The sequence below is a fragment of the Pelmatolapia mariae genome, linkage group LG20 (genome assembly GCF_036321145.2).
Source record: "Pelmatolapia mariae isolate MD_Pm_ZW linkage group LG20, Pm_UMD_F_2, whole genome shotgun sequence".
Lineage (NCBI taxonomy): Eukaryota > Metazoa > Chordata > Actinopteri > Cichliformes > Cichlidae > Pelmatolapia > Pelmatolapia mariae.
The window spans coordinates 22,558,214-22,580,490 of record NC_086244.1 but is presented as its reverse complement, the minus strand read 5'-3'; the positions used below and the strand labels follow the sequence as shown (position 1 = coordinate 22,580,490).

At 39.8% G+C, this 22,277-nt stretch overlaps 1 protein-coding gene across 1 annotated transcript; it reads right to left on the bottom strand.

Moving 5' to 3' along the window:
* Window positions 1-8,038: 8,038 nt before the first annotated feature.
* slc17a9b (solute carrier family 17 member 9b) lies at window positions 8,039-21,966 on the bottom strand. Its single transcript, XM_063463975.1, has 13 exons — window positions 21,260-21,966; window positions 20,501-20,698; window positions 19,845-19,984; window positions 18,387-18,486; window positions 17,977-18,107; window positions 17,761-17,857; window positions 16,950-17,046; window positions 15,205-15,292; window positions 15,066-15,100; window positions 14,779-14,894; window positions 12,759-12,814; window positions 12,651-12,680; window positions 8,039-12,267 (listed from the first exon to the last, which is right to left on the bottom strand). The coding sequence occupies exons 1-13, from the start codon at window positions 21,388-21,390 to the stop codon at window positions 12,089-12,091; spliced, it is 1,398 nt and encodes a 465-aa protein (XP_063320045.1). The 5' UTR covers window positions 21,391-21,966; the 3' UTR covers window positions 8,039-12,088.
* Between the last annotated feature and the right edge of the window lie 311 nt (window positions 21,967-22,277).

The following is a 22,277-nucleotide window of genomic DNA, read 5'->3' as shown; positions in this document are numbered from 1 at the left end:
TGTGTGTGTGTGTGTGTGTGTGTGTGTGTGTCCCATATTTTCCTACTGCTGCCATGGTCTGTGATGTGTGTTAAATAATGCTTGGTTGTTCTCTGTAATCCTGATTAAATGAGGGTTAATGTGTGCCTGTTAAACTTTTTCACAGATCCCCCAACCGTGACCTTCTACAGCTAAATAGTTTGCATAAATGAACTGGCTTATGAGATATAATTAGATAGACGGAGACACAGGCAGACAAGGAAGAGGTACAAGGATCAGGTAATACCACAGGCTATGTCTGTTTTTCTGCCATGATGTCCACTATTCCATTTCAAAAAATAAATAAAAACCATTGTCTGATATGCTCCTTCCTTGAACATAAACCTCAGCAGCTTTCAAAATCTGACATTAGGAGTAAAATAAAAGAGAGAAAATAATGAAAGAAAATGAAATTATCACTCTTCTTGGATGTGGCAGAGAAACAAACAGATTGACCACGCTCCTCTTTCCAAAATCCTCCCCCGTGCAAGCAACATGTTCCTCACGTCCATCTTGGCTGTTTTTTTTTTTCCTTTTTTTTCAGATATTTGGTGTCAGTGTGTGTGTCTATCCGTGTGTGTGTGTGTGTGTAAATGTGTAAATGTGTGCACTGGTTTGTGTGTGCTGGTTGTGAAGACGGAGGCTGCACCAGGCTGTCCAGCCTACACACAAACCGTCCCGTCGTTAAATCACCTTACTGTTCCATCCACCATCCACTGCCCTGAGCATGTTTTTCATTTGATGTATGTTTTGGTCGAAATGAAAGACACACGGGGAGAGAAGAGAAAATAAAAATGCAGGGGTATCAAGACAAGATGCATAAACATTGGATGTCAAAGTGACTAAAGACTGTCTTCTCCTTGCATTAATAAAACTAACTTTTGCCATCTTTTAAACTCTCGCACACTCGCTCTCTCATTTAATCTCTCTTCTCTATCCCCTTTCTCCCACTTGTTCCTCATTAATTTTTATGTTTCTGACCTCAGAAACGGGCATGAGTACACAGATATATTACAGTAATTATCTAATTTTACAGTGCCATTAAATGTCACAGAAATCCAGAGTTATGACATTAATACAATAAAGAGGTTTTGGGCCAGAGGGATGATAACTTACTACTGCTCCAAAGTGTCTGCTGTGGATTTTTGCCAGTTTCATTCTACCAACATCGGCAGTGTCTTTCATAGTTAAACACACTGCATACATTAGACAATTCGTTTATTAATATCAGGTTAAATGTTAAATTGCATGTGTGGAAATCTGTTTTATCTTTAACTGAATATTCAGAGAACAACCATAGTGTGATATGATTGCCAAAGCATACATTCCACATCTTAATTTCTGTATTCAGAAGAATTTTCCAGTAGACATCAGATTCACAAAATATTATATTTAGATTCTCCTCATTTCCCCGGATTCTGGCCGGCAATAGTGTTATTTACTGTGGCTCTGACTGAGGCACATTTGGGAGCAGTTCAAATTCAAAGCTGTGCCAATCTACTCATTCCTTTTTTTGTCTTTTTTTTTCACCCCCTCAGTCTCCCTCTATTTCTCTCACTTACTCTCCACTCATTTCGGTGTACCTCTGTCCCAGTAGATGGAGATGTGAAATATTTAAACACACTTTGTTGTTTGGGGACAATGCACTTCAGCAGATGGGCCATCGCTGCACAGACCCCAATGTATGCAAATCTCCATACAAAGCAGCCCAGGATGTTTTCAATATAACACAAGTGCCTCAGGCCTTGTTTTAATCCCTCTTTACCCGCAGCCAATGCACTGTTTCATCCAGTCAAACGCCTTAAGCGCTGTGTCAACTTGGACATCTGGCCACATAACTGAACCCAACAAAAGTGTGCATGTGTGTTAGGAAGAGAACATGTTTATGCTGGTTTAGAAGTGGAGGAAAAGGTGACATAGTGCATGGTATTGAAGTAAAATACCCAGAAATAAAATCATCAGTGGTGTTATTAGAGTCAGAGTACATCAAAGGACCAGTCATTGTAGTTTCTGTGGTGGATTCTTCGCCCTCAACACCAGGGGAAACAGGTGCCAGTGTTGCTTTCTTCATTGTCTCTTAACTTGTTTTGCTGTTTTTCTCACTTGTTTTTCTCACCCCCACCCTCTAGGAACAGGCAACCAGAAGTACACACATGCAAATGCGTGCGCAGATGCACCAACACACATGCACGCACGCTGGTGCTCATGTACACAAATGTGGCAAGGTAACACACGCATGCTGCCTGCAGACTTTCTGGTCAGAACACTGATTTCTGTCGTTGTGACATCTGAAGGGCGCTACAGCACAGCCAGACACCTGGATACACATGGCATCCTTCACTACTGTGTGTCAAAGTCCACGTGTGTGTGCGTGAGGGTTTGTGTGCTAGCTAGGTGTGCATTAGGTGTGGGGGGAAGGTTCCATAGAAGGCAGCATCTCCTGAGGGTAACTCATGAGCTTTTCCTGGATGGACCACAAGTTCAGACGCTTAGAGCAGTGCTGCATGTCCTCACTGACCTACATGATACACATGAACACGTATGTACTGCATATGTACAGTGTGCATACTGCAAGATTCATGTAGGAGGAGGAAGCCATATTTACTCATACTGTCAATAACTAGGTTAGCACAATTCATTGAGCACAATTTCTAATAAAATTTAGCTAAACTTTCACTGAATGACAGTTTAGTGTTTGGCTTGGAAAGGTTGGAAAAATACACTTCAGTGTGAAATAATGAAGCATTGTGTGTTTAAAATGTTTTCTGATTTATTTGCATCAGATATACATTTTCACTTAAGGAATGCAATCGAAAAATTCTGTGTTTTTTTAATTATAAAATGTGCGGGATAAAATATTCCATTTAATGGAATGAGGCTAACATTGCTACTGACGACATAAAATCCCTGCACAATAAAACTATATGGATCAAAGTATAGAGCCATGATTAGAAATACTGATTGAAAGTCAGAGTTTAATGGATACATCTCTTGGATTTTAACGTCTCTGTTTGCAGATTTTTATCAAATTGTAAAAATGTGTTCAGTGAGCAGCCACTATAAATTGGAGCTCTGTAAGCATATTCCTTTTGCGCCGTGTTTGTAGCTGGCATGAGAGAGACTGCCTGCAGCTTGTGTGATGGTCTGTGGATATGTGTGGATGTGGGGGGGCTTATGTGTGCATGTGTACTTAAACCTCAGGCCATGAAAGTGTGTGCGTGTCTGTGCGTGTGTGCGTGCGCGCGTTTCATTATGTGTATGCGGTTGCATGTGTATGGATCAGTATGTGTGTGTTCAGGGGGAAGAAAGAGTGTAGGTGAGTGCAGGAGACAAACCTGTCAGTTTCACAGCTGGTTTCTCTGGCTGCAGGGCTCAGGCCGGAGCAGGGTGACACTCAGCATCACAGCACCACAGCACAGGGCCTGGGGTAAACACACCATCATATACTGTAGAGGCAAACACATACACACATACACATACCTTGGTTGGCTGCCCTCACCCATAAGACCAAGAGACCAGTGAAACACACCACCTGGGCAAGTCATCATATCTTGTCAAAGATTTTTTTTTTTTCCTTTTTGGCTCGTCGAAGGTGTGAACAACATCACAGACCAGATTGCCTGGCAATGGACTGACCATCATGTTGTAAGGAAGGGGCGGGGGAGGTTGAGAGGAACACAGAGTGAGAGAAATAACAAGAGAAAAGTATAACGTAAGATGAGAATGGATGTGTCTTTAGTAGCTTTACCGAAAGACGGAGTCGCTTGTCTCCCCGCATTATGAGCCCCAGTTGCTCGTTTGCAACTATCACGCTCACTCTTGACGCCTTATTGATGATAGAAGTTGGCGTGGACTATTAGCTGGGTTGTCGCTTCCTACGTCAAAAAGAGATGGCGCTTCCATCCTTTGGTCTCATTTCAGGACTTGTTTTATAAGTGCGTTCCCGAGCGGAGTGGACTCTGCGGATGAAAGAGCCTAAGGCAGTCTCCCCCACACCCTCCCCACATCATCCACCATCACACATTACCATCTCCTGGTAGATAGAAGTGATGGCAATTTCTTTAGGGTATTAGGAGGATGCTGGCCCTTTTTTAATTTTTTTAGTTCTCATACCAAGTACAGTTTAGAAGAAAAATGATCATCAAGGTAAGAAATGTGTTACATGAGTTAAGGTGATAATTATAATTCTGTGCAAAGCAGATGAGCAACAGAACGCAGGTATGTTCAGGAAAATAAACAGCCCCACTGTGAATTCTGTTGACATTTTGCAGAGAAAGAACCCAAAGTGAGTCAATTATAAAAATAAAGTAAACATGTTGACAGGAGAAACGAAACTGTGTTTTGACTGCTCCTGTCGAGGGAGGTTCCCCTGTCTAAAGTTTACATAGTAAATGATTATGCTTCACTGATTTTGCCCTGGATATGTGTGTGTGCGCGTCTCTCTCTGTTTGAATGTGTGCACTCGGCGATCAACTTCTGCTAAATACTAATTACTGAATACTTAGTACGGATGCCCTTTCTATTGGGTCCCTTTAGTATAAACATTCATTATAGTGCTTTTTCTCCTTTGTAGCTCCATCATCATTATTCCACCACATCCCCTGAGGAGTGAGACAGAGCCGAGGCCGGGGCCGGGGCCGGACCAGGCTGGGAGAGAAAACACTGTAGAACCAGAGCGCCAGGACCTGGGAATGCACACAAGTGATATTTGTGCGAGGAGATCAAAAAGCGTTTACCTTTAGATGTTTCCCTGATATGAATATTCAACATCCTTATTGAAATCTAATTTGGGTCTCCTTGTCTCAGGGGTCTTTTCATCAGTGCCTGTTGCCTGAGGCCACTGCTGATTGACAGCCAAACTTTAGTAAAGAGCAAGCAGGAAAAAAAGGGGAGATCTGGTGGTGTTGGAGATGTGAGCGGTGTGAAGCTGGGGAGAGCTGGAACAGATGAGTGGAGGGGTACTGAGGGGGGGGGGTGGGGGTGGGCGAGAGGGCGGCGGGGGTGATTTATTTAACCTCCTGGTGTGCATGCACAAACAGAATGCAGCAAATTATTGAGAACATAACAAGCAAAACAGAACTATTTCACAATATTTTATGATTTCAGACTTTTTGTTCTCTAACCATGTTGTCCACACAGACACAGCAGTATATGAAAAAAGAATCACTATACTGGCATTTCTTTTCTGAAAAATAAGCAATTGGATTAACCACTTAATTGATGGTTAATCAGCAACTAGTTTGAAAAGTGACAGTTTTAAACAATTTCATGAAACAGTCTGAGGAGTTGCTGCTTTTCTCTGATATGTATCAATGCAAATCAGATATCTTTAGGTTTTGGACTATTGCTCAGACATAACAGTCAATCTGACGATGCTGACCTGGACTCTGTCACTGATGAAATGAAAGTATGTTTATTCAAGCCTCATACTTTACATAAAAAACGTGGAAATTCTTGCTCATTTTGAACCTACTACAGTGATATTGGAGCTTTAGTTTAACCTTATATTTTAGCATTATAATTTTTATACCATTCCTGTCCATCTAAAGCAGGGGTGGGCAATCTCAGTCCACGAGGGCCGGTGTCCCTGCAGGTTTTAGATCTCACCTTGGGTCAACACACCTGAATCACATGATTAGTTCGTTACCAGGCCTCTGGAGAACTTCAGGACATGTTGAGGAGCTAATTTAGCCATTTAAATCAGCTGTGTTGGTTCGAGGACACATCTAAAACCTGCAGGGACACCGGCCCTCGTGGACTGAGATTGCCCACCCCTGATCTAAAGCCATGTATCTCTGAATATGATTATCTTAAATGCAACATTTTTTCTGATTAGATTAAGTAGAAACTGGAAGTTTGTTAATTTTTAAGAAAAAAGGTAAGCAATGTCACTAATCTGAATACATGGCTGCTTTTGCGGGCTCATGAAAACTTTGATTTTAAAAACACAAAGGCAATTACAGGAATGGAATACGCATATGCGACATTGTAGAATATCATACACTACTGTAGATTAAACTGTATTAAAATCAGCTCAGCCTTAAACATCTACTGCAAAAAAAAAAAAATGCAACAAGAATATTAATCCAAAATGCCACATACTGTATCTGTGAGGGACTATTTTATTGTGGAATAATTACCTTTACTTTTTGTACTTTAATTACATTCTGCTAAAATTTGTTAAATACTTTTGAATGCAGGTTTTTAACTTGTACTGGAGTAGTCTTAGTGTGTGCTGTTATTCTTACTTCAGTAAAGGATCTAAAAACCTCACTCACCCAATCACATACATCGGCTTGACCAACAATCCCACACACACCATCCAATCAATCCCACTCGGGCCAACTCTAGGTTCAGTAGTAACCGCTTCAGAATGCACAGTGGAGGAGCTGGGGATCAAATCCCTGAACCCCCAATCAGTGCACAACCCGCTCTTCCCTTCTGAGCCACAGCCACCCCCAGAAAGCTAAATCCAAATCCACCTTCCCCTGGGCTCCACTTCTGGACTTAATCGGGATAATAAATTTGAGATTAATTAATAACACAAATAAACCGCAACCCTAGATCTAAATACCTGCTACACATAGCAAAGGGGCTGTGTTTATTTGTAAAACCTCTGGACCATGAGTCAGTAATAATAAAAGACTGAATTTACTGCTCCAGTCACCTAATTTATTCACCCCAATATTCAAGTATTCATTTTTTTCAAGATCATATAGCAAGAGATGCACTGGATGTTTTAATTCAAATTTGCTTGTTTCAGGTGAGATGAGACAGTAAGATAATTCATCTACAACTGTCTGATATTTCTGATTAATTGATGATTTTATGAGCAATAGCAGAAAACATTTTGCAATAAGAGCCTCCCATTTTTGGTTAATGATTTTTCTATGTCTTGCATTAGTAAACAGATTTTCTTTGTGTTTTGAACTGTTTGAACAAAATGTACAAAACAGATTTTACTGGCAAATGATTTATGAAAAAATAATGAGAACACTGGGAGCTAACAGAAATACTTTTACTCCTCTTAATATTAAAAATATTAGGAGAAGTAAAGTCATTCTCATTAACAGCAACGCACAGACATTCATGTTTAATAAATATACTTTCATTTGTTATGGGTGAACTGAAAAGGCGTGCTATATTTACCCCATCAGTGTTTTATCTGTTCTGTTCTTGCCTTAAAACCAAGCATCTGACACTCCGTGCCAAAGGCGTAGCACCATATTGTTTTCTAAAATTATATTTCTAAACATTTGTTCAGATATTTGTCTCTGTTTCTGACTAAGGACCTGTGAACTCCATAACCATTCATTTGGCAAAAGAAGAAAAATCTGTACTCTCACTCTGACTGCAGGGGAGAGCTGGTTTGCAGTGATGGAGTGCATTTGTGTCTTTGCTTCTCAGGGTTATATAATAAATATTAAAGGCTGAAAACAGCCTGAGCCTCTTTTCTGCTGTTGTGGCTCTGAAAACAGAAAACATATCGCTGCGAAGGATTCAAACCAAACATACCTGTGGGTTCTAGAAACAGACCAAACAATTGCAGTTGAGGCTGAAATGAGATACAGTAGAGCCATGTGCATGTATCCACACACACACACACAGCACACACAAACCAACACTGTCCTCATCTGGCCAGTGGGCTGAGCATGGTTTAATGTTATTATCGCGCAGGTGTGGGTCTTGTCCCTCAGGGTTCCATTAAAATGATGCCCCTCTCAATGGAGGCTCCATTTGCTCTTTAGATTTAACACGGGCCATATGTCTAGCAGGAGGCAAACAGCTGATGGGGTTTTAATTGACAGAAATCAACATATTTGGTTGTGCGCATGTGTGTGTGAGATGGTGTGCTAATGGTGGATGAGCTTGGGCATCAGGGGATCCCTTTAAAGGGTCAATTATCTATCAGAACAAAGAAAGAAAGAAAGAAAGAAAGAAAGAAAGAAAGAAAGAAAGAAAGAAAGGGATGGAGAAACGCTGCAGGTCTCGTTTAGCATTGTAGGACATAATCATGCACATCAGTGAGTGATTACATTTCCTTCATTTTGGAGCTGACATTCATTGTCCATCCCAGGAACACACTGGGTGTACAGAGCACTAACTTCATGTTTCATCCAGCTTCACAGAGATAATGCGCCAGGCTGCAGTCAAATCATGTAAAATTACCTCTGTCACAGAGCTGATTTAGGCTCAGGAGGGGACCCGAAACTAAAGACTGTGTCTGCTGTTGTGTTCAAACTCAATCGCTGCTATAACAAGAGACTGAAATAACAAGACGTAACATACAAAACCATTTTACGCTCACTTAAATGGAAATATTTCTTGGATGATTGTTGAAAAATAGGAGAATGGTTGAAAGTAGTTCGAAGTCCTGAGGGATAACAAAACGTTAGGCTAACAGGCGCAATGCAATTAGCACATAAAGCCTGTCAATGGCCTTCAGTATCACAGCCCTCTAAGGAGTGGGAGACTTGTAAAGCCTCCTGATCTATTGCCACAAAGTGATTAATCCTCCCTAACAATGACCAATCTTAAACTGGGCCTCTATATTATTAGGTAGTCCTATATAGCATTTTAGCTTTTCACTAATTAGCATTCAGATCAGGGACCCGAGAGACAACCCCTCCACCACAGAGGAAGGACATAGGATGAGATGGCGACACAGTGAAATGTCATTAACTTGATGTTAATTACTAATTAATGGGGCTATTTCATTTACATGTATCTCTGGCTCTCTGATGGGCCCTGCATTTACTGGGTTACTCCTACCAGCCAACAAGTAGAGAGGAGGTGGGGAGGGTTTATCTCCCCCTCTCTCCTCTACTCTCCCCTCAGTGTTTCATCTCTGCTAATTAAATAGTGGGCCACTCATCATGATTATGTCTGCTTTTACAACACCATTTTGTGTCAGTGAGAGCACTCCAATAAGTGACTGGCCACCTCTTTAACACCGACGTGTTTTCTTTTTTTTTTATATGAACTGTACATCAAAAAGCTAAATTCACTGCCAACCCGCTCCGCTCCTCTGACTTTTATCTGACTTGTTACTTTCACTCACTTGTGACCCCTCCTTTTTTTTTTCTTTTCATCGCCACGCGGCAGCCACAAGCCATCCGTCTCCATAGCAACCCGAGCCATTCGGTCCCATGAGGGGGAGTGACTAGCGTCTGGCCATTCGCACGTGGGTAGTGCCAGCTAGCCAACATGGCACACAGCATCCTGCCATATGGTGCCACCACATAAGTACTGCTGGCCTGGACTCGGGATCCGGGGCTGTAGTGTGGCCGGTAGTGTGAACACGACGAACCTGCGGTGGAACCTCCTTTGGACTGGTCTAAATAATGGAGTCCAAATAAAAGGTTCCCAGGACAAACCTTTATAGTTCCTGAAAAGCTTGAAAGCTTTGTGTATGAAAAGGCTCTTTCGTGCAGAAGCTGGTGATATTTGCTGCAAATCGACATTCATGAAAACTTCATGGGTATGCTGTTAAACAGGAGGACCCCTTTATACATAACAGGAACTGTGGAGTATCTGGAGATTGGGAGGCACGCCGTGTGCTCGCCTCATTACTGATGCTGCACTGCCTCTCTGTGGAGATGCAGAGAAAATACATGCAGTATTTTCTCTGTGCAACATATTGAAGAAACTCAAAATAGTTGACAAAAATATATATTTTTTTATTCAAACTCAGGAGCTTTTAAATACAGTATATCTGAAACACATTAGAATACTGCATTTTCTTTTATTATTCTATCTAACGTGTACATTACAGGTTATCAAAAACTATTTGTCAGAAGGCTTTCAGCAACCTGTAGTAAGATATGTTGGCGAAAACTATTTATAATGTAAAAGGTTTACATTTTCAAGATGTGAACATAACAAAAAAAAGGCATGCGGGCATTTGTAAATAGTGCAGTGCAAGCAACTGTGAGATCCAGCACAAAAAAAAAAAAAAAAAAAAACCTATTGAAGAGTGATTATTTTGTACAGTAGTCTTATGTAAGACACAAACACAAGCATGATCTGATGTCCCTGCATTTGTGTTGTTGCTGGATCATCAAAACCTATGTTGTGATGTCATCACAAGCTCATAACCATAACAGTAGCCCAGTAACACTAACCCTAGCCCAAAATCACACCCTAACGAACATTAATTATGATGATCCTGAAACAATACCAATACGTGGATATCTGATACACCCAAGCAAAACACACTGTGTACGGCCACACTAAAAACATAGTGTTGGAACAGAATTTTAAGAGATTTGGGGAAAGATACTCGATTTTAGATAAGAGTTTTTAAAACGGTAATCATAATTTATAGCTACTTAGGATTATGTTTTTCTATCAAACACAAAAATAAATAGGTGAAGAAAAGTTCATTTTTTTACTCTGAAAGACAGAGAGCTAAGCTTTAAATAAATCCAATGACTTCATCCTTTTTTGTAACAAGTGACAATGCCAACATCAGAAATGCACTTCATGTTCTACCTAAAGTCTCACCTCCAAATATATATGGAATAAAATCCTAGAAAATATAAGCCAATGTGGAGTTGTATGCAAATAACAGTAACAAAAGAAAAAGGCAACAAAAATCCAACAAATAAGGCAACTATCAGCAATGTACAGCAATCAGCAATTGACACTTTGTTACCACAAAGGTGCATGTCTTGCAGTTTTCTTGTTGCTCAACTGAGGCACGAAACAATAAATGCATAGATTTAAGGTATCAAATAAGCATCTGGACCTAACATGAAAACAGAACTTGTAAAACTGTGAACGCCAAAGATAAACATTACATTTACCTAAACCTTCAGACAGAGTTATGCAGCTAGTTTTACGTTGCTACATAGGTTTCCAGTTCGATTGTACTGAATCCGATATTTATCGTTATCTCGCCTGTCCCCTAACATTCATAACGTCACTGTGTAACTTGGAGACTATTTCAAACTGCCTTAGTGAGAGCTAGCACTATCTATCATGAAAAGTTAATGGATGCCCTCCCAAATACTGATATCACTTCCTGTCTAGTGCTTAAGTAACAAAGGTATTAAGTGCGATAATAATGCAACCTAAAAAAGTTTCTTCTTGAAGAATCGTGTTGTCTGCATGTGTTGTTTTTACATCATTATGATATCACACTGGTGATTATTTAGATATATTTGTTGTTTGTCATCTAACCTATCTATTTAACACAATTAAAAAAAAAGTTTTTCAAACTCTATCCATATAAATATAAAATTACTCAAAGCAGTTAGGTGAGGTATTTCTATTACATGCAATTACAAATAATGAAAATACAATTAATTAAATTAATTAATAACCTTTGGTCTTTCAACTTAAACCCTTGGAGACAACGATCAGCGAGAGCACACTTAGGCAAAGCCTTGCTGCCATAAAGCTCTCGGTGATTCGAACCACAGAAGGTAAATTGTATAGGACATTAAACCGCCTTTAAAGTAATTAGTGGCTGGGTAATGAGGTGTCACTCAGATCTCTGAATGACGGCTGAGTGAGGCGTACTAATAAAAGACTTCAGGTATGAGAGGCTGGACTCTCCCTGTGTCATCCACGCCGCCTAACCCATCCCTGCAGGGCAAAAACAAACCACCTCGGTCTGTCACAGCTCTCACTCCGGAGAGTGACACGTCCATCACTCTCACAGCTCCTTCGGCACAAACACAGCAGAGCAGCGGGCTATGGCTTTCAGTTAACAATCTTTTTGATTTTCTTCTTCCTAAGTAACACAGTCTGTACACATGTTAAGTGTAAACTATTTTCCATGGAGCCTGGAGGTAATGTAGTCTTTCCTACTTCCACGTTCTTCCTTAACTAGCACAGCACCCTTTAACACAGTTGTCTTCTTTCCAGGATCCAAGGTTAAAGCCCGACAAGACTTTTCAGTAACATTGTGCAGGCTCTGCTGTGTGCTGCTGTTGCAGTCAAACAACCACAGAGCCAATCAAACTTTTCAGAATTGTTGTGTGCAGTTTCATCTATGCGCTGGATAATATCGCAGCTGCTGGTTGCCCGAGGTCACATTCAGGTCCCTCCAATAACTGACGATTTAGATGTGTATGTTGTGGTGGCGGACCTTAGTAGAGTCAATGTCAACCCGGCGTGCCTCAGCGAATGCCAGGAAGGTACAGAGGCCAAGCAGGTTGACCGTGGTGATGAGGGCAAACACAGAAGCCCATGAGCCTGTCGCCTCAATGAGATACCCCGAGAAGTACACCATTAAGACCCCTGCACAGGAACACAGAGTAGCTATAAATAGCAAAGCAGCACAAAGAGGGTAACAACATGTGCAGTGTCTTTTAAGTGGCAAAACTATTCAATTTGTCCCACATCTAAATTTCTACAGAGAAAATGTCAGTCTTTTCTGTGTCCCTCACAGGACCACTAACTGTCATCCCCTCATTCCTGTATTATTCATCTGACACAAACTTCATCATGGTCCCTTGATGAAATATGCATGGGACAAAGAGACAAGCGGGACTGACATTCAGCACATCACCTCAAAGTTTGAATTTAGAGAAGTGAATCAATGATTTCACTTAAAAGCATGAAAGCAACTGCTGGTAAAAGATTAATGACAAGTAGATATTTTTTAATTAATACAAACTCACCTGAGAAAGCACCGCATGTATTCATAACGCCTGGAAAAGAAATGTACAGTAAGTACTCGTAAGGTGTGACATTTTTCCATTGTTCTAAAACACATTTTTAGAACTTACCAAATAAAGCGCCAGCACAGGACGGAGCAAGATCTTGAACATTTACAGAAACACCACTGCAAAAGAAAAACATGTCATTGTCAATTTGAACTTCAGAAATGACTCTAAATACATCCCAAACCACAACAGAGTATAAGCCTAACTCTGAATGGCATTCTTTCCCATAAAAAAACAGATGGAGAGAAAATCTGTGTCTGTACTGTGCTACTGCTGAATGCATATTTACTGGTTTATTGCAAACATATCTATATCAATTCTACTCTCTTTTAGTCGTCATGGCTGGAACCAGAGTGAAGAATAGATTTTCTTTAGTGAGTTCGAAATATCTTTAATGGAGCCACAAAAAACCAAAATGAAATACATTTTTTGTCCAAATCATAATCATTATATTTACTGATTATTACTACAAGGTAATATAGGTAAATAACTTATACTTTTTATTTACACCATTTAAATATGTATAAAATGTAGTATTAGGGCCACATTAAGAAAAAATCTATATTATTGATTGTTTTGAGAATAAAGTTGGAATTTCAAGGAAAAAGTCAAAATGTGGAGATACATATATATATATATATATGTATATACACATATATATATATATACATATACACACATATATATATACACATATATATATATACATATACATATATATACATATACATATATACATATACATATATATATATACATATACATATATATATATACATATACATATATATATATACATATACATATATGTATATATATATATACATATACATATATGTATATATATATATATATATATATATATATACATATACATATATGTATATATATATATATATATATATATATACATATACATATATGTATATATATATATATATATATATATATATATATATATATATATATATATATATATATATATATATATATATATAATTAGACGTGGCTACACCTTCTACATAAAATTCCTGCTGTGGTCATAATGCCTCATTGTTCCTCAAGCTTCCCCTTTCAATATGCAACTGAATACACTAAAATAAGTGCACTCACAATTTAATTTAAAGGATATCTGATTATTTTTAGATATATTTTTGATATCTTATTGCTTTGAACAAATCCCTTAAAAGCCCCAAACCACCAAAGAACTGATCATTGTTTTCTTATTCTTTTTTATCCTTTTCTTTAGTCACTCTTTTTTAAAATGTATCCAGTTCCTCTGTGCCAAAGAGCTCCAGTGTTGTTCACAAGTTATTAAATACACATCAATGAATCATACCATTGTAGCGGCTGTACCTTCATTACCATAAACCCAAGTTGGCTTGCATACTTATTAGCACAACAAACATGCATTGATGCATTCTTTAAAAAAATGCAGTATTTACTTTGGAAATTATTTTAACTTATTACAATTAAAGTCAACATTTATGCCCTGTTAGTAGCTGGGATGAGGAATTCCAAGACAAACCAAATGTAATAAGGCACTACTAGGTAAAGTGGTTAAAACATAAATGCTTACAGACACTGATCCGATACAATGACAACTAGACAAACTGCATGCCTAATAAAAGCTGAGACCTGCCAAGTCTTCCTTGGTTACGCCTGAGCCAAGCAGCATGATTTAAGACTTTTTCAAAAACAAAAGTTGTACACTGGGGGGGCGGAGTGGTGAAATATTTAACATTTAATTTCTAAGAAGCTATGCAAATAAGGGTAATATTCTGAAATTGTATCATCAAGTTTGAGTGAACAAAACACAAAACAATCTCTCAGGAAACACCACATTCACATGTAAAGCTAAAGCTAACCTCACTAACCTCACATCTGCACAAATACACACAATGGGGCATCACAAAAACATTTCTTACTAAGGAACAAGCAGGTTAAAGACCATTTAATATTTGATCCAGTCACGTGGGATCAATGTGTTCTCATAAGTACCTCTGTCGGGTAATGTTTAGAAAAGCTGCAGCATAAGTGTGAATACAGCTACAGAGTGTGAGGAAACAGTGGGTGCCAGTACCTGTGACTGAAGGTGGTGAGGCCCATGGTGGCAGACACAAATGCTACAGCCCAGGGGAAGGTAGTTGTGCCACACAGAAGAAGGGTAAACACACTGGACACACCCATGGAGAAAAACTAACACAGAGGGATGGACACATGAAAAAACCCCCACATCAAACACAATTGTACATAATTCATTGCATACGCAGTGTAAACAGGACAGTCATGCACTTTGTACTGGGAAGAAGAATCACACTAAACACGCAACATACAACAGAATAACTGAACAACTGAGAAATATTGTACCTGCATCAACTTCCTCACTGATGCTGTATCGAAGCCTGAGGGATTCAGCAGAGAGATTAGGGAAGTCCAACATAACAATATCAGTGCACTAAACATTTAAAATAATACTGATGTACAGTTTATTTCTCCTATTGTCTACCTTGACTGATGAGGTGGTCAGAGAGACAGCCACTAAAGAGGGATGACGGTATGGCCACTAACCAAGGAATGACATTGAACACCCAGCCCTGGAAAGATAAAATATTTTTTGGGTTTATTTGACCACATACAGCAGCCAGCTTTGTGTAGTGTATCAAGGACATGTGTTGTTTTAGTGACCTGTCTCAGTGATGATGATCCTAACAATTAATGACAAATAACTGTGACTTAATGTTGCTTTAAAAAGTCAACGAGTCTTAAAAATTCTTTTTAGAAGATGGATGTAGAAACCCAGTGGTTCCTTGACTGCATTTTAAAGCCTAAGCAATAGCATTTTAGTCACTGTCATGCTTTTAAGGAACCAGAGGAACCCATGTTTAGGAAATAGGGCAGGGCGCTAAATATGCTAAATATAAAGTATGCTAAATTTAAATATAACTGACGAACCAGCTGCATTTGTAACATTCCTCATACGTTGCACAGACACGCATCACTGCTGGTGTCAATCAAAACTAGAGTTCCACTTATAAAAAATTAAACACAAACTTCTTGTTGGTCCATACGTACACAAGCCACATTATTTGTCATGTGATGCGAAAGTCACCAACATCAGGAGACAAATCCAACTCAGTGACTCAAATGAGCACAGGTAAGGACCAGCAGACATCTACAGCTGTCTACATCACCAAATCTGGCAATCAAAGCGGCCACAGCTAAAAATTAAAATCTCAGAAAAGCCAAAACACGTGAGTTAAAACAACAAGAAAACCCACCACTTGTAGAGCTGTTATGAATTTGGGCCATTTTTGTGCTAGGTTGTAAACATTCTTTGCAGTGGTGTTTGTTAATTTGGACATTTTAACATGCAAATCTATGGAGATTGCCTCTGTTTTGCAGCCAGGCTCAAGTGGCCCCTTCAGGAACTATAGTTATTGTAATTTTTCCAGCTGCTTGGTCAGACAGATTTTCAAGTTAAAATGCTCAACATTATACCATAAGTAAACATGTTTGCAGCCTAGTACAAAAAAGGAGGTTTTGGCCAAAAAAAACACCTAAGGTTGATTTATTTTTTAGTTTCACCCTTTCTCGTAATCTCCTTCTTAAATTTCATTAAGTCTTAAAAGATGCAGAATAAGATGCCCGAAGCTAGTTCACCTCAGCTAATTTGAGTCACTGAACCAGATGACTCAATTGCACTTGTGTTATTTGTGCCTTTTGGAGCATGTTTAATGCAACTACCTGACATATAATATTGCTGGCACCATTTTTGCTGGTTATTTTTTCCTACAGCCTATATGTGAATTCTAAAGAGTCAAACTGTAGTATTTTATTCGTATGTTATTCAGCAGATATCTGTGTCTGTGCAATGCAGCAATGCAGTCTATGAATCCTCCACCGTGTCATTTAAGTGGTCACTTCTGGTTCCAAGAAACCAGGATGGTGATGGCCAAAATTCTAAAATCAAAGCTTCAAAACAGGAGTTTACAAAAGAGTGCATTTTTCCTCAAGCGCCACCATTTGGTCAAAATTTTAACCTATTCAGAGTTTTGATGTATATAACTGCAAAACTTAGAACATAATTCAAAGCGCCTTTATATCTAATTCTAGTTTCACAAAGCCACTCACATGGCTGTAGACTCTAAGTCTAGTAAATAAAGGTGCGGTCTTTCAAATTTTTATCCCTTAAGCCCTTTTTTTATTGATTGGTTTCTCTAATAATCAAAAGAGTCATGAGAAAATAGTTACCTTGGCATCGGGGAATGTGTCTTTAAAGAATGTTGGCAGCCATGACAAAAGAGTAAAGAAGGTGCTCGCCGTGCAGAGGTGCGTCACTATTACGGCACTGGTTATTGAATGAAGAAAAACAAGTCTCAGTGAGCCCATTATAATTACACAACTACTCGTTCTGCGTTTTTTAGCACACAATGACACATTGACTTAGATACTGTTTTTCCTATTAGATAAAAGGTTTGTATCTGTGCTATTTGTTATTAACCGATACCTCTATGAAGGTATGATGCATTATGTTAAAGTGAGTCAACAGCATAGTAATACTTATAAGCCTAAACTATCATGTAATATGTGGAGGTGTCAACAGGGATCAGATCAATTAAGACCACACATGTAGTCTGTGTCACTGAAAATGGAGCACATTAGGTGTATTACAGTGCATAAATATCTAGGCCATAGGGAGGGACTGGAAGGAAAAGACCTCAGAGACATGATTCAGACAGTTGAGGAACACCAACATAAATCTGATAATAAGATATTTTACATATTTCCACATTCCTCCTCCTATTTTTTTTCTTCTAGCTCAACACACATGCAATGGTTACAATTGGTATTCTGAAATTTTGAGGTTGCAGTAAATCAGCCGAAGCATTACATCAGAACCTGAAGGCACACAGGCAAGATTATCGTTGCTTATCCATCTGAATATGAAAACAAGCATGCAGTTCTGCACATGTGCACAGAGCATAAAATATGTGTGCAAAAATTACAGGTGTAATTGCACATAAAATCACACCCTCACAAATAAAAGCTGGCTTTATCTCACCAGACAGCAGGTTGTTTTAAGAGCCGTAACCAATGTCTTTTGGTCAGTTTGGACTGGGCTCCACTGCTGCCCAGGGACTCCAGGGTGATTATAGGCCCTACAAAACACAGATAAAATACAAGAACATGAGCACAGAAGAAGATGCTGACTCCAGCTGAGCAGGTACAAGATAAGAGACAGCACAGAAACTACTGACACAGCTGAAGCATCACTTGCCTTCTCCTTTGAGTAGATATTTCCACATGCAGTAGGCCCACAGGACTGAAAGGAGTCCAGAAACATAGAAAACACTCTGCCAGCCGTAAAGGTCCAACATGAGGGAGCCTGCCCCCCCAATTACCAGAGTGCTGGGAAATAAAACCACAACAAGACATGACAAGTTAAAACACAACCCTGTAAAAAGACATTTCAGCATGTGATTAGTATGACAGAATTTTATTGTGAAATTTCCTTATACATTTTTACAGAAACAATAAAATCACCATATTTAATAGTAACTGCTATTAAAATCAATAAAAGCACAAAAAACCTTCTCGTTTGCAATAAAAAACACCCAATAATGAACTAAGAAGGAACACTCAGCCTTTTCTCACTACTACCCAGTTATTGCATAACACTTGACTCACCCCAGATAGGAGCCACTACCCACGGTGCTCATGAGGAAGCCTCTTTCGCTTTCCACCACCTTTTGTGAGCACAGACTTGCAAGAGAGGGGTAATGAACTCCTGACATGAAAACACAAAGCGTAGCCAAATTTTAGAAGGACTTAAGGTTCAGCAGAAGAACGTTTCACATTATTGTCTAATAAGACAAACATAAAAATGTGACAGAAAATAGAAACAGAGTAGAAGATATGATACTGTGCCGGGTTATTTGAAATAAAACAATACAGTCAAATCAATTTAAGGACACTTTTAAATGACTAAACCTAATCGCTCTTCTAAAGCCAAACAAAGCAAAGTACAGATGTCTGTGTGACAAATCGAACATCCCACCAGCAGAGGTAAATATGTCTTGATTGCTCAACAAATATGAGAATTATTATTTGTTTTCTATATATAAAGTAGCCATGATGAGGGTACTCAAAGATCTTGGATTCCTGGGATCCCACATTTTTAACATTAAAAGACTAGCTAGTGCAAGAGTGTTTTTAGCATTTCTTTGCTGTCTCTGCAGTGGACACGTTCAAGTCACATTCCTTGTAAGTGTGACTGATAAATTTAATCATTAAACACAAGACAAACGTCCGCAAACATGAACCAACAAGGACTTTAACATGTGTCTGCACGAGTTCATGTGGGTCAGATAGATTATTTCGACTTCCCTGATGCAGACAGTAAGCGGATGCATTGCAAACAGAATTTTGTAAGAAATGCCACAGAAAATAAATGAAAGACCATTCACTGGCAAATGCTCTTGAGGCATTAAAGCCAGCAGCAGTTGTGGTCAGATGAATAATGTCTGATTGCCCATCCCTACTGTTCTCGTGCACAATATCTTTAGAGCACACTGAGAAAATCTCACCATATCTGGGGCAAACATTCACTTGGACTCAAAGAAAGTCACTCTGACCTCACATCGCTTTGTTGTCTCTTCAATTGTTGTGAACATAATATCTCAAGTAACCGTAAAGGAAATTTTGTGCCTTCAGGTTTGGCACGAATGTCTTCTTGGGCTCAAAAATATTTCAAAGTCACATAAGGCCATAGATAGAATAGAAATTACAAAAACGTTAAAAAGGGGAAAAAAAGAGTGGTGACATTTTATATTCAAAAGGTCAAAGATTTGCATCATTGTGATATCTTAAAGGTCTGAAAAATAATCAAAAAACTTCTGGCCCTCACTCAACACTGTATTTCAGAAGTCTTCACAATGTGAGTCCATTTAAACGGAAGCATGACTTTTTGGCAGGGACATACGACTGAAAAACAGCAGTTCCAGATGTAAATAAGTCTGGCAGTTATCGGGAACCCGAAACTGCGACCCATGGGAGTACTGTCCTAGACCTTTTTCATTGCCTGGATCTTACACCTCACTAATGTAATCTCAAGTGATGATTCATCTTGCACACCGCTAATCTCACCTTGCAGTAGGCCCATGAGGAAGCGAGCTAGTGTCATAGAGAGGATCGGCTGGGAGCAGAAGTGGGCCAGGATTGGGGTGAAAGCTGTCATTGAACCCCAGGCTGCTGCAGACAGCAGGAGGACCTTCTCACCTCCCACCCTGTGAACAGAGCACAGATGGGTTGCATTAGCTTTAACTTTTGCCTACTAAGACATCAACTTTTGACTTCTAAGATATCAGCTTGGAAGAACACATTGAGAGGTTTTAATCTTTTGGATAACTTTGGCTGAAAATATAATCATAGAGAATATTTGATCTAAATAAGGTGAGCATTTAGATTCACTATTTTGGACTGTTACCAGTTTCTAGAGGGGGAAAAAAATACTGTGCAGACACCCATGCAGCTTATCTGTTAATGACACTGTGACTTAACATGACATTACAGGGAAAACATCTTGCTCAGTACATCACATTATCTCTGTAGACTGAGCAAACACCACTGGGCTGCTTACGTCAGTGCCAGCATGGTTCAACATAAAGCGACTTGATTTTAATTACAACTCTAAAACTAGAACAGATGCCAACTGAAGACCCACTTCAGAGTCCTGTAGACTCAAGATAATTCTCAATCATAAACCCAGAGCCTACCAACTTATAGAGCATACGCTTTCTTACCGGTCACTCACGTAGCCTCCGAACACCTGAGTGAAGCAGTAGCCCCAGAAGAAGCTGCCCAGTACCATGCCGGACTCCCTCTTGCTCCAGCCGAACTGCTCTGCCATGCTGACGGCACAGATGGGCATCGCCACACGGGCGCAGTACAGGAGGCACGTCCCCAACAGCAGCACCACTGTCCATATCCTTGCCACAGGCCTGCACCGGAGGAGAGCAGAGCGATTTGAATTTGGCTGCACATCCCCCAACAGCTGGGGACAAACTTTGGACTTGTTAGACCAGTTTGTAGGGGCTGTCTTATCTACAGTATGTGGCAGAAGCAAGTCCAACCTGTAGGGCATTCAACAGGGGTTAGTGGTGATGGGTTCTAACATGGTTTGGTTAGATTTATACATAAGATACTAGTATTCAAAATGTACATTATAACTTTATAACAGTTCATGACAGTTTTTTCATAAAGGCAGCACTGTTATTTCCTTCTTTTTAGCCAAAACAGCACTGCATAAAAGCACTGAGCCATGAAAGGCCAGAAAAGATACGTGTCACCAGCAGATACAGCACTTCAGAAACCTGAATGCATGACCTTAAGAGTGAGGACCGGTGTGGCAGGCATTAAGCGTTATTAACGATTTAAAAGTTAAAAACTCTTCCCCCCTCCATGTGGCCTCTGTGAGCCTTTTAGGGGGTGGGTTTGATTTAGTAGAGTTGTTAAAACATGGTTAAGACGAGCCCCGATGAGTTGGTGTTACCAACGGTTACCTTGACCAGCTGGTGTTGTGTTCAGGCCACTTCTTATGACACCCAGGGACGATCTTGGCGGGCGGGTGGTTGTCCTTGTGACAGACCAAATCTGGACTATAGGTCTTTCCATGTTTTTGAATAACTGCCATTCAACGCGAGGTGACGGACGGCAGCCTCTTCTCAACCGCTCCGGGTATACTGCACTTTCTTCTCTTTCCGGTCGATCAGTGAGGAAAGTAAGCGTTCGGGTGAAAAGGGGAAATCTTCTCGTAAAAGTATGCGCGAAATCACATCATAGGATCCTGACGGTGAATTCCATAACCTGTAAAACTGGACTAACAGAGAGAGAGGAGGTGATCGCCGTATTCGAAACAGAGCTAGAAGAGGGGGCAGTCTGTTTTTCCTGATGCCCTAGGAGGAGTAATCCACGTGTCAGTTTTTCTCCCCTGCCTCCTCCTCCAGCCAGCAGCCACACAGCAGTTCTTCTTCTCGTCGCTAGGGTTAATCAGGAAGTGGTTTAGCCCGGCTGTTTCATCCGTTACCTTATCATCTGAAACGTCAGAGAGACGCCTGTGACTCCGGGCCCTCGGCGATGATGACGGTGCATTGCTGCAAGTAGAAACAGAGCCTCCGCGGAGAACCAGGATGGGCTCTGTCGGTGAGCTGTCTTTGCCGGATGAAGATGTGATTCTCCCCGTGCTGAGATGCAGCTGTCGGGATGGGGCACCAAAATGCGCAGTACCTAGAAGGTTGCTGAAATGCTCCCCCGGCTATCCTATCTGAGTTAGCAGGAAATTGTTACATAACACGTCACAGCATGTATGCTGGTTGCCGGTGGGAATTAATGTACGGCAACAGTATAAAGTAACAAACTTTTTAATAGTAAAATAAGAGGACAAATTAACAGCAGACTTCACCTACACACACGCTCACGCTATATATATATATATATATATATATATATATATATATATATATATATATTTACACACACACACAAATTTATGTGTGTGTGTGTGTGTGTGTGTGTGTGTGT

Bases quoted from the DNA above. Each gene is read 5' to 3' on its own strand.
- slc17a9b (XM_063463975.1), bottom strand. From the start codon at position 21,390: ATGGCAGTTATTCAAAAACATGGAAAGACCTATAGTCCAGATTTGGTC. The intron at 17,858-17,976 runs GCAAGTGATGCT...TGTGTTTTGTAG, and splicing joins ATATCTACTCAAAGGAGAAG to GGCCTATAATCACCCTGGAG. The intron at 17,047-17,760 runs GTGAGATAAAGC...TTCAATAACCAG, and splicing joins TTAAAACAACCTGCTGTCTG to TGCCGTAATAGTGACGCACC.